This window comes from Furipterus horrens, unplaced genomic scaffold, assembly GCF_987537825.1.
Source record: "Furipterus horrens unplaced genomic scaffold, mFurHor1.1.pri manual_scaffold_1, whole genome shotgun sequence".
NCBI lineage: Eukaryota > Metazoa > Chordata > Mammalia > Chiroptera > Furipteridae > Furipterus > Furipterus horrens.
This window is the reverse complement of record NW_028327171.1, coordinates 92,576,623-92,589,455: the sequence shown is the minus strand read 5'-3', so window position 1 is coordinate 92,589,455 and position 12,833 is coordinate 92,576,623. Positions and strand designations below refer to the sequence as shown.

At 36.6% G+C, this 12,833-nt stretch overlaps 1 protein-coding gene across 1 annotated transcript in view; it reads left to right on the top strand.

Annotated features, from left to right (window-relative positions):
* The window catches only part of GUCA1C (guanylate cyclase activator 1C), a 42,648-nt gene that overhangs the window by 24,567 nt on the left and 5,248 nt on the right, over positions 1 to 12,833 (top strand). Inside the window, exons 2-3 of the mRNA XM_090261454.1 lie at positions 1,713 to 1,862; positions 7,490 to 7,577. Coding sequence (XP_090117580.1) covers positions 1,713 to 1,862; positions 7,490 to 7,577 — 238 coding nt within the window. The remainder of the gene's footprint in view (positions 1 to 1,712; positions 1,863 to 7,489; positions 7,578 to 12,833) is intronic.

Below are 12,833 nucleotides of genomic sequence, written 5' to 3'. Positions count from 1 at the left end.
TTTTTTTTAGGTATAAGAACTAGAGATTTTCTCTAAAAAGGTACCTAACTATATATTTAAATTTACTTGTTTCTATACACATTATGTACACATTAGTTAAAATTTTAATTTTATTTTTCACCTTTTTATTGAATTTATTTTGTTGTCACTGGTTAATAAAATTATAGAGGTTTCAGGTATACAATTTTATAATAACACATCATCTGCATATGGTATTGTGTCAAATTTCCTTCCATCACCATTTATTCCCCCTTTACCCTCTTCTACCTGCCCCACCCCCTTTCCCTTGGTAATCATTGTGCTGTTGTCTCTGTCCCTTCACCTTTTTCACCCGGCCCCGCAACCCCCATCTCGCCTGCCTCCTGTCAGTCTGTTCTTTATCATAAGTCTGTTTTTATTTTGCTTGTTTCTTTATTTTGTTTATTGGATTCCACACATGAGTAAAATCATATGGTGCTTGTCTTTCTCTGACTGGCTTATTTCACTTTGTATAATGTTTTCCAGGTCCATCCATGCTGTTGCAGAGGGTAAAAATTTCCTTCTTTTATATGGCTGAGTAGCATTCCATCATGTAAATGTGGCACAGATTTTTTTATCTACTCATCTACTGATGGGCACTTGGGCTGTTTCCAAATCTTGGCTATTGTAAATAAATGCTGCAATGAACATAGGGGTGCATATCTTTTTATGAATTAGTGCTTTCCATTTTTTCCAATATATTTCCAGAAGTGAAATTGCTGGGTCATAAGGCAGTTCCATTTTTAATTTTTTTAGGTAACTCCATAATGCTTTTAACAGTGGCTGCATCGATCTACATTTTCACCAACAGCGCACAAGGGTTTCCCTTTCTCCACATCCTCACCAACATTTGTTGTTGGTTGATTTATTGATCGTAGCCATTCTGACAAGTGTGAGGTGATATCTCATTGTGGTTTTAATTTGCATTTCTCTGATGATTAGTGACCTTGAGCATCTTCTGTTGACCATCTGTATGTCCTCTCTGGAGAAGTGTCTATCAGGTCCTTTGCCCATTTTAATTGGATTATTTGTTTTGATTTGATTGTGTTGAGTTTTATAGGTTCTTTATAAATTTTGAATATTAACCTCTATCAGATGTATTATTGGCAAATATGTTCTCCCATTCAGTGGGTTGTCTTTTTATTTTGTTGATGGTTTCCTTTGCTGTGTAAAAACTTTTTAGATTGATGTAGTCCCATCTGTTTATTTATTTATTTTGTTTCCCTCGCCTGAGAAGATATATCAGAAAAAATATTGCTGAGAAATATCTGAGATTTTACTGCCTGTTTTGTTCTAGGATTTTTATGGTTTTGAGTCTAACATTTAAGTCTTTTATCCATTTTGCATTTATTCTAGTTTAAGGTATAAGTTGGTGATCTACTGTCAATTTTTTTTCATGTACCTGTACAATTTTTTCCACACCATGTATCAAAGAGACTGTCTTTACTCCCTTGTATGCTTATGCCTCCTTTGTCAAATAAAAATTGACTGTATAGCAGTGGGTTTATTTAAGGGCTCTCTATTCTGTTTCATTGATCTATATGTATATATATATATAATTAAACACCAGCAAAATTTTTTATGCTAAAATCGCGTGGGTTGTTTTAAATTATATTAAAGGTCCTGCTCATAAATGATGACTTCTCAAGTAAAACTCAATTGTTCTTCTTAAACATTTGTTTCTCTTTTCATAGGACGGATTTATTGACTTTTTAGAGTTTATTGCTGCTGTTAATCTAGTTGTACAAGGAAAAATGGAGCAAAAATTAAAGTGGTATTTTAAACTGTATGATGCAGATGGAAATGGTTCTATTGACAGAAAGGAACTACTGAACATCTTCATGGTAAGTGAAGTAATAAAATATCCTTTGCAGGATGTTATATAATTAATTCAATTTTCCTCCCTTTGGAGTAGTGGCAACTCTCTACATTCTTGACTATGTTTGGGATATATATTTGGCATTGGTGAAACTACATAAGTTTCACTATCTTATTGATTACTGAGTGTAAAAATGAAAAGCAGCGTTTTCTTCTTGGTGCAGTCTACTCTGAAGTTCACAAATTTAGCAGAGTATCGAGATGAAAAAGGAAATGAACATAATGTTCTAAAACAACTTATCTTTTTTCTCTGCCTCAGTGCAGAAAGTCTTGCAGGGAGCAGCTACAATAGAAGATGGCTTATATAACAAGAGGCATGGACTAAGAATAAAGGCACCTGAGGACTAATCTTTCTGGAAGCGGGACTAAAGTATTTCTAATAAATAGCTACAGAATTCCCAATCTTTTCCATCTCTAAAGTTCAATAAGTCCTTTTATAAATCTCGTTCCCCTTCATCAATGGAGTGGGGATAGTTATTATCACTGGGTGAGATCAAATGGATTTTCAGAGTAAAAGATGATTAAGTGAGAGATTTTACCTAAATGAAGATATACAGTAAAATAAACATGAGTGTAATACACTAAATTTATAACAGAATCACAGTTAGAATCAGTTGTCTTAGAAATAATCTGGTTGAAATTCTTCCATTTATAGATGAAGGAGCTGAGTTACAGACATAATGTATAGTAGAAATATTAGTAAAAATGCAAAGAGTGGGCAGAACAAAAATTCTAATTAAACACCTCCACAAATGGACAAAGTTATTAAAATTTAAAACTTCTAGCAAATGTATGGTTAATCAACATATGGAAAGAATTAAAAAGTATGATAATACTAATATTGCTTCCACTTTAATCTAACATTGACTGTTCACAAAGAAAGTATTAAGCACTATGTAATCATACTTTGTAAGCATTAAATTCAGAAATTCTGCATACATACTATAGCTTGCAACACAAAATTAAGAATCTAAATTATTATATAGAGAGTGCCTAATCTCATGTAAATTTGAAAATATCTTTTTAAATAAATATACTCAAACTTATTTTTAAAACACTGAATACCTTACACAGCATACAAATATTAGGGGAAGCCTCTAAAGTGGTACTCAGAGCAGGGTTTCTTATCCTGGGATCTGTGCATAAGGGATCCTTGAAGTCTTTGAGGGCAAAATTTCACCTGTTTGTTATCCATTTTGGGGGGAAGGGGGGGTCATCAAAGTCTCAAAAGAATTAGGAAGAACAGAAATATAAAAGTGATTTTGTCTAAATCTTATGGGTAAATGTACATATATTTTCATTAATTAAACTGTATGAACTAGTGAGTTGAAGAAAGAGAAATATTAAGTAGCTAATTCAGTTTCTTTCTTGAAAGAGAACAAAAAGAAAGTAAGGAAACTAAAATAATAAAAGCACAGAGCAGACATATTTAATAATTAGATACAATTTGTCTCCAATTAAATTAATAAAAATTAAAAGCAGTAAGATGTATTTCTGGCAAGGACACTATAAGAAGAGCACCCTCACCCAATGTGGAGAGAGTATAAATGGATAACATTCTTGGAAATCTGGCTATCTGCATTAAGATGCTGAATTTTTATTTTATTTTTTTAGGTTACTAAAAATAACTTTTTATTTTTTGTTCTTTTTAAACAAACAGTTTGTTTTTTGTTGTATTTTCCATTACCATTTATCCCCTCTTATACACTCTCCCACCTCCACCCACCCCTTGCCCCCACAATTACCACACTGGTGTCCATGTCCATGAGTTCTTTTCCTTTTAACTTTATCCAGCCCCTAACCCTGCCCCTCTCAGAGCTGTCAGGCTGCTCTCTATCTGTGAATCTGTCTCTGTATTCTTATTATTTCAGTTTGTTCATTAGATTCCACATATGAGTGAAACCATATGGTATTTGTCTTTCTCTAACTGGCTTGTTTCACTTAGCGTAAGGTTCTCCAGGTCCATCCATGCTGTCGCAAAAAGCAAAATTTCTTCTTTTTTACAGCCAAGTAGAATTCCATTGCATAAATGAATCACAGCCTTTTTATCCACTCATCTACTGATGGATACTTGGGTTAATTTCAAATCTTGGCAATTGTAAATAATGCTGCAATGAACATATGGGTGCTTATATTCTTTCAAATTAGTATTTCATATTTCTTGAGATAAATTCTCAGAAGTGAAATTGCTGACTCATAAGACAGTTTCATTTTTCATTTTTTTGAGATAACCCCATCCTGCTTTCCACAGTGGCTGCACCAGTCTGCATTCCCACCAACAGTTCAAAAGGGTTTCCCTTTCTCCTCATCCTCATCAGCAGTCATTGTTTGTTGACTTATTAATGATAGCTATTCTGACTGGTATGAGGTGATACCTCATTTTGGTTTTAATTTTAATTTCTCTGATGATTAGTGATGTCGAGCATATTTTCATATATCTGTTGGCCATCTGTATGTCCTCTTTGGAGAAGTGTCTATTCAGGTCCTTTGACCATTTTTAATTGGATTGTTTGGGTTTCTTGTGTGTGTGTGTGTGTGTGCTGAGTTGTATAAGTTCTTCATAAATTTTAGAGATTAATCCCTTTTCAGTTGTATCAGAGAATATGTTCTCCAATTCAGTGGGTTGTCTTTTATATTTTTCATTTGCTATGCAAAAACTTTTTAGTTTGATATAGTACCATTTGTTTATTTTTTATCTTTTGTTTCCCTTGTCTGAGGGGATATATCAGAAAAAAATATTGCTACAAGCAATTTCTGAGATTTTACTGTCTATGTTTTCTTCTATGACTTTTATGGTTTCAAGTATAACATATTCTTTAATTCATTTTTAATTTATTCAACATTTCTTACCTTAGGTCAGAAAAAAACTATTAATCTCATAAAGATAGAGGTTATCTGATTTATATCAGAGAATCACTTAAGACAGTAAAAATACAAAACAACCTAAAATAGGAAAAATTTTAAATAGAACTAGAGACATGGAAACATGGTACAGACTGACAGTAGCCAGAGGGGAGGGAGGTAGGGTATAATGGTGGAAAGAAGGGGAAGGGACTATTCAAAGAACACGCATGAATCACCCATGGAAATGGACAATGGCATTGGGATTGACTATGGGAACAAGGGTTGGGCTGGGTGGAGGAGGGCAAAGGAGGAAAAATAGGGACAACTGTAATAGAATAACAATAAAAAATAAATTAATCCAATGGAATATGCACTTTTGAAAAATTAGTGGGCTACAACCATACTTTCTGTATTATGGCAAAAACTCTAGCAGGGTAAAGAATAATATATATTATATAATAGAAATTCCCACAACACATGATAACAGGTTGTTAAAATGAAATTCAGCCCTGGCATCTCAAGGTCTGAAGAAAGTACTAGATTATAGACAAAATTTACAAAGGAAATAATTGCCTCTTAATCTCATTTCAAGGGCATAAAATGGTTAAGAGAAGGGTTTTGAGAAGGATTATATAAAAGGATTTCTTGGGTAATAGTGCTCAGCTAGTAGCATAGAGATTAAAGGAACCATTGTGATGTGGATATACCCCACAGTTTGGGAACACAGTATTGCGGTGTTTGCGCCATACTTGAGAAGTCCAAAGAGGCACACATGACAGCAGCGTCAGAGGGATAAAGTTTAGGAAATGTCTGCATTTCTAGAACTGGTTGTGATGAAGAATGCCTGGGTTGCTCCATGGATTAAATATGGGCCACTGGGAGAGAAAACTGTCATAGAGTTGTCTTGGATCATGTCCAGGTGAGCCTCTTGGATAAGTGAGGGACCCACAGAAGAAGAAAGCAGGAGATAGATGTAGAGAACGGTTCTCAACCAGGAGTGCTTTTACCCTCTTCCCTGGAGACAGTTGGCAATGTCACAGGACGTTTTGGTTGTCTGGGGGGCTGGGGAGGGTGTGCTGCTGCTATTTATTATTTAGAGACCAGGGCTGTTGTTAAACATTATACAACATAGGGGGTGACCCTGAACAAGAAAGAATTGTCTAGTCCAAAATGTTGTGTAGGTGTTTAGAAACTCAGACCTGGAGGCTACAGAGGATCCTCGAAGGAATCAGCTGAGATTAAAATGCACACTTTATGTTTAGGGACTTGCAGGAGAAGGATTCAGGAGGTGAGGGGGAGGTCCTCAGAAAAAGAGGACTTTGAACATGTGGTATCCCGAGAGCTCTGAGACTAGGTAACCACGACAAAGTCCTGCTTCTCTTTCTCTCCTGCCTCCTCCTGCTTCCACTCAGAGCGGTCAGAGACAAGCTTAGGAAACTGCAGGAGAAAGAGCACATGCTAAATAAGGAAGGAAACAAAACAAACCATGCTCCTTGCTCATCTCCCCACCATGCTTTTTCTATAAGAAGGAGAGAGAAGACACAGAGGCTGACAGTTCCCTCCAAAAATATTATCTCCTCAAGAGTTGTTGCCTTCCAACCAATCCTTCACTCTCACTTGCATTGCCAGGGGATGGATGATGGGCAAGTCCTAGAAATTTTATAATCTTTTATTATGACTTTTATATAGGGGGTCTAAAGTAGTCAGGTTGTGGGAATACTGGAGGCCTAGCCACATGTTTTAGGCTTTGGGGTCTCCGCCAAGACACTGGAAAACCTAAAGACTTCATCTAATAAGATGCTGCATGGATGTAACCATTACTCTAAGTGTTACTCTATATTTAACTGTGAGACCTTGAATTGCTAAGGCCATGAGCAGAGCTTTGCCACTGTTTCTTATGATTAATCCTGGATTAAGGACTAGTCATGCTTGAGAAACAGCAAAAAAGATAGTCATCGTCATACTTAAGACCATGCCCTCTAATTGAAATGTGTTGCCACCAGTTTTTCTAGATTCCTTGATGTTCAATCAAGATAGTTACTTTCAAATTCCAGATGACTCATTTATTCTCTCTGTCTTTTATTCTGTTATAAATTTCTATGTCAATAATGGGCCATTTAATTTAGTTACCTAGGGTGGGGGCTTAAATCTTTCCTCAGAAAAGCTGGAAATGTCATTTTCCTTGAGTCTCCTGACAGCTTTTATGATGTAAAGGTGCTGGCAGAGTGTGACAGAAATCCAATGTCCTTCCAAGGCATACATTATCTGTCTTCCCAGTCAAATATTTTATAAAAGGGCAGAAAGGACCAGAGGTACCAGTGTCAGAAGTCAGAAAGGAAGGTTCAGATACTCACAGATCACCTTTTTAAGTTCATCCATAAGGTCAAAGATAATAGGGCTGAAATTGAAAATATTGTCTGTTTTCTGGGTCTGTAATCATTATGACAGTGACCACTACAATTTTTTCTCCAATGGGCTCTTGGCATCTTTTGTAACCTAATATGTTGAATGAATTTCTTTCTCTGTGTTGTATAAAATCAAACTTGAGACTGTATTCAGTCCATTTAACTTCCAAGCCTCCTTACTCAAAACTTACATAAAATCATTTTTTATTTTTAACAACTAGAACAGGTTGGGTAGCAAAACTCACATGCACACATACCCAAATTCCACCACTTTGGGGTAGAAATGTCATGAAATGTACTACTTTTAGCAAAGTTGACCTCCCTTATTTAATTTCTCTTTGCAGAATGTACAAGCCCTCAATGGCCAGCAAACTCTGAGTCCTGAAGAATTCATCAACTTGGTGTTTCACAAGATTGATATAAACCACGATGGTAAGGCAGCTACTCTCCTCAGGCTCACTTGTCTTGCAAAGTAGATGATTGTGGTGAGCATGTCATTTAGACAAAAGCATGAACCTTTCAAGAGAACTTTAGTTGTGATATTATTTGAGCTACATTGGTACAATTCCATTGAGAAAGTGTTTTTTAGTATATTTTATTGATTATGCTGTTAAAGTTGTCCCAGTTTTTCTCCTTTGCCTCTCTCTGATGTACCCCCATTCCCTCCAGTGATTCCATGGGTCCTACATATGAGTTCTTCGGGTGTTACTGTTCTTAACACACCCCTGTCTATTTAGTACCTACCCATTATGCTTGTTAATCCCTGTACCTTTTCTCCCATTCTTCCCTTCCCCCTCCCCACTGATAACCCTCCATATGATCTTCGTATCTATGCTTCCGATCCTGTTCTAGTTGTTTGTTTAGTCTGTATTTGTTTTTTAGATTCAGCATCATACAGTTTAAATACCACATTAATTTTTGCTCCATTTTACCTCATACAACTAGATTAACAGCAGCTATAAACTCTAAAAAGTCAATAAATCCATCCTCTGGAAAGCAAGATGGAAAGAGAAATAAATACTTAAGAACAATTGTTTTTATTTGAGAAGTCATCATATATGAACAGGACCTATAGTACAATTTAAAACAACCCACATGATTTTAGCATAAAATTGTTTGCTGGTGTTTAAGTATATATATTCAATGAAACATAATAGAGAGCCCATAAATAAACCCATGGCTGTATAGTCAACTTTTATTTGACAAAAGAGGCATGAGCATACAAGGGAGTAAGGACAGTCTCTTTGATACATGGTGTGGAGAAAATTGGACAGGTACATGAAAAAAATGAAAGTAGATCACCAACTTACACCTTAAACTTGAATAAACTCAAAATGGATAAAAGACTTAACTGTTAGACTTAAAACCATAAAATCCTAGAATAAACCATAGGCAGACATTTCTCATAGCAATATTTTTTTCTGATATATCCTCTTAGGTAAGGGGAACAAGAGAAATAAATAAAGAGATGAGACTACATCAGTCTAAAAAGTGTTTACACAGCAAAGGAAACCATCAACAAAATAAAAAAGACAACCCGATGAATGGGAGAACATATTCGCCAATAATACATAAATATGTATAATAAGGACTTGATGATGATGAACTCCTTTAGCTTTACCTTGTCTGGAAAGCACTTCATCTGCCCTTCCATTCTAAATGACAGCTTTGCTGTGTACAGTAATCTTGGTTATAGGTCCCTGCTTTTCATCACATTGAATACTTGTTGCCACTCCCTTCTAGCCTGCAAAGTTTCTTTTGAGAAATCAGCTGAAAGTTGTATGGGAACTCCTTTGTAGGTAACTCCCTTCTTTTCTCTTGCTGCTTTTACGGTTCCCTCTTTATCTTTAGCCTTTGGCATTTTAATTCTGATGTGTCTTGTTGTGGTCCTCTTTGGATACAACTTGTTTGGGACTCTGTGCTTCCTGGACTTGTCTATTTGCTTTGCCAGATTAGGGAAGTTTTCCTCCATTGTTTTTTCAAATAAGTTTTCAATTCCTTGCTCTTCCTCTTCTCCTTCTGGCATCTCTATGATTCAGATGTTGGCACTTTTGGAGATGCCCCAGAGTCTTCTTAAACTCTTCTTGTTTTTTAAAGTTTTTGTGTCTTCATTTTGTTCTGGTTGAATGTTTATTTCTTCCTTATGTTCCAAATCATTGACTTGAATCCTGACTTACTTCCCTTCGTTGTTGTTTATTTGTGGCAATTTATTTCACTTATTGTACCCTTCATTTCTTCCATTATGCATTTGCCATACTAAATCATTTCTCTGAGCATTCTTGCCACTAATGTTTTGAACTCTGCATTTGATAGGTTGGCTATCTCCATTTTGTTTAGTTCTTTTTCTGGGGTTTTCATTTGTTCTTTCAGCTGGGCCATACTTCTTTGTCTCCTAAGTTTGGCAGGCTCCCTATGTTTGCTTCTGTGTATTAAGTAGAGCTGCCACACCTGTCATGTTGTAAGGGGCAAAGCCTTAGGTATTCATCAGTGCAGGGTGACTCATTTCACCACTTTCTCATGCTGTATATGGGGGAGGGGTCAGAAATGGAATAATGCCACTTGCTCCTTTTCCAGTCATTTCACTCACTTCCCTCTAGCTCAGTGGTTCTCAACCTTCCTAATGCCATGACCCTTTAATGCAGTTCTTTGTGTTGTGGTGGCCCCCAACCATAAAATTATTTTCATTGCTACTTCATAACTGTAATTTTGCTACTGTTATGAATCTTAATATAAATATCTGATATGCAGGATGTATTTTCATTGTTACAAATGGAACATAATTAAAGCATAGTGGTTAATCACAAAAACAATATGTAATTATATATGTGTTTTCCAATGGTCTTAGGCAATCCTTGCGAAAGGGTCATTCGACCCCCAAAGGGGTCATGACCCACAGGTTGGGAACCGCTGCTCTAGCTGTTGCCGTGGTGGCAGTTCCCAGAATGGGTGGGTTTGCCTACCTTCTAGGACCATGGGGGCCCTCTAAACAGACTCTCCTGAGAGACGGGCAGTTTCTTCTGCCACCTCAACTCCCACAGTGTTTCACAGCTAGAAGCTATGAGGCTTTATTTTCCCAGGGCTGGAACCAAGAGCTGCTCAGTCTAGCCGAGGTCTCGGATCACTCCCCAGGTGTCCCTCCTGGCTTTTATTCACCACAGCGTGAATGCTGAACCACTCATTTTGCTGGCTGCAGCCACTGCCTTGCTGCTTCCGCTTTGCTTCTGTCACATTGCATGCTCTCCACTCTGGCTCCCTGGCTCTGCACCTCCTACCTGCCTGGATGAATATGTCTTCTTAAATATTTGGTTGTCAGATTTCTATACAGTTTGATTTTCTGGCAATCCTGGTTGTTTTTAGTTTTGAGGTAGTTATAATTCTTCTTATGTTTGTACAAGGAGGCAAAACATGACTACCTAGGCTTCCATCTTGGCTGGAAGACCTCCAATTGAGCAAGGTATTTATTGACCATATTTATATTCAGTGCATGGTGCTTGAGATTTTAGGATGAAGACGAGTAAAGGGAAGATACAAGGAAAGAAAAGTGGGAGACTGAGATGAAGGACCCACTGCTGTTTGCTCTGGGAAATGTAGTCATTATTTCCCTTCTACTGGAGGTTTCTTATCAACTTACAAATAAATTTTGTTTTTCCTTACTGAAAAAAATCCTTCCTTTATTCTATCTTCTTCTATTATAAATTTCTGTTTCTTCCCTTTGGCTACATATTTCTGGAAAGAGTTGTCCATACTTGCCTCCATTTCAGCTCTTTCTACCCTTTCTACATTTCTACTCTTTCTGCTCATTTGTCCATCTGTTCTTCATACCCTAAATAGGGATTCTTCTTTGGATCAAAAAAGGTTCACTTCTTCAGAGGCAGAGTGAAAGGAGAAGACACAGTTATTTCAAGAGAAGAGATAGTGCTTACATAATTGGCTAGGTGAACATATTAATTTGAGATTGAGGCAGCATATCTAGGAATGGTCCTTGAAAAAAGGAAATTTAGAATGTGTAAAATATAATGTTAGAGATTTTTTTCAACCTGCCCATGGTGGGTTACTCCTTATAGTGGACATTAGAGGGCAGTAGAGACCCATGTTGAATGTGGCAGTTTGCACTAGTCAAATGTGGTGGCTTAGTCTGGCAGGATGAGATGGTGAGGAGCCTAAAAGGAAGTTCAAATGAAATTTCCATTATGAATGAGCCAAACAAGTGGGCAAGAGTATAATTTTCAGGAAAACAATTTGGGAATGATCGATAGCATCAATCCTCCCCTTAAGGGCTTAGTTCTGGATCAGCCTCAACTACATCTCAAGTCAGAATACTCACTAGTTTACCAAGATCAAAGCCATTTGGTGTGAGAGTTTGCAAGAAACAAATGCAGATTCCCAGAGTTCATTAGAAAGTTAAGCGAAGCTAGAAAAAGTCCAGAGAAATGGAGAGTGGAAGGTGTTGAGGCCAATGAAACCTTATTTAGAATACGCAACCAAAAACGGTGATCACCAAACAGGGGAAATGCTGTTGGTTTTGTTCTGCTTTATTTAAATTTTTATACTTAGAGTTCCTGTAGCATGGCAGAGATTGGAATAGAAAGGTTAAACTGTTTATTCCTGAGGAATAAAATCATATTCTGGAAGTAGATAGGAAATCACAAATGTTTAAGACTTAGTATACAATGAATTTCAAAAGGCAAGTCAAGAATGTTTGAAAACATCTATAGATCCTATTTCTAGTGTTGGGAGAGGAGAATAGAAAAAAAATGACCTTCCTTGGAGAATTATGAGGATTGTAGTATCCTTAAGAAGAGGCTTAGATTCTATTAGTTTGAAGGAATAGACAACATGTTCCAGAAAAAAGAAAATTATGCAGGACACTTTGTTTATTATCTCAGCAGGTTTCTCAAGAACATAGTATAAGGAACCAGTAAAATGGGGACTATGGGTTGAAAGAGGCCTAGAAATAGAAATATTTGGATTGAAAAAGGATATGGATCTGGGGCGGTAAAGGTGTGGTGCTCAGGCATTAACTGAGGTTACCTGCAGGAAGAAAAATGAGGTTTTTGACCTGGAAGAATATATTAAAAGAGAGAGAATGAAATTACGGTTTCTGGGATAGCTTATAGAACTAATCACATGAATTATTTCCTCTGAATAAAATAAAATGTCAAACTAGTTGCACTTTGGAACAACAGTGAAATGCCATTTCTTGGCAGATGTATATAGAGAGCTAAAACTGATAAAATTTGCTTTTATATGGAAATTATTGGAGGTTGTTATATAGTGTTATCAAGAGACAACTTGGTCATTTCATGTATTAAAAAAAGATGCTAAAATTGTACTGTTGAACAAAGACAGCTCAGTGCACCAGAGGATAAGGAAGAGAAAGTAATGAAGACGTGCAGGTTGATATTTACAGAAGTGTAAAAGGATTTGCTGGTATTTGACAGAGGAGAAAAAAGTGCTTTATTCACACATAAAGAGAAAGGTAGTATCGATACCACAGAGGAGAATGTCTCTAAATTTGTATAAGCCTAGTCAAAGATTATTTTTCTTTTTATTATCATTGGTATCAAAACATCAGTTTTGGGCCTTGACTGGTATGGCTTAGTGGGTTGGGCATTGCCCTGCAAACCAAAAGGTCTATGGTTCAGTTCCCGGTCAGGCCGTATGAGTGGGTTGTGGGTCAGATCCCCA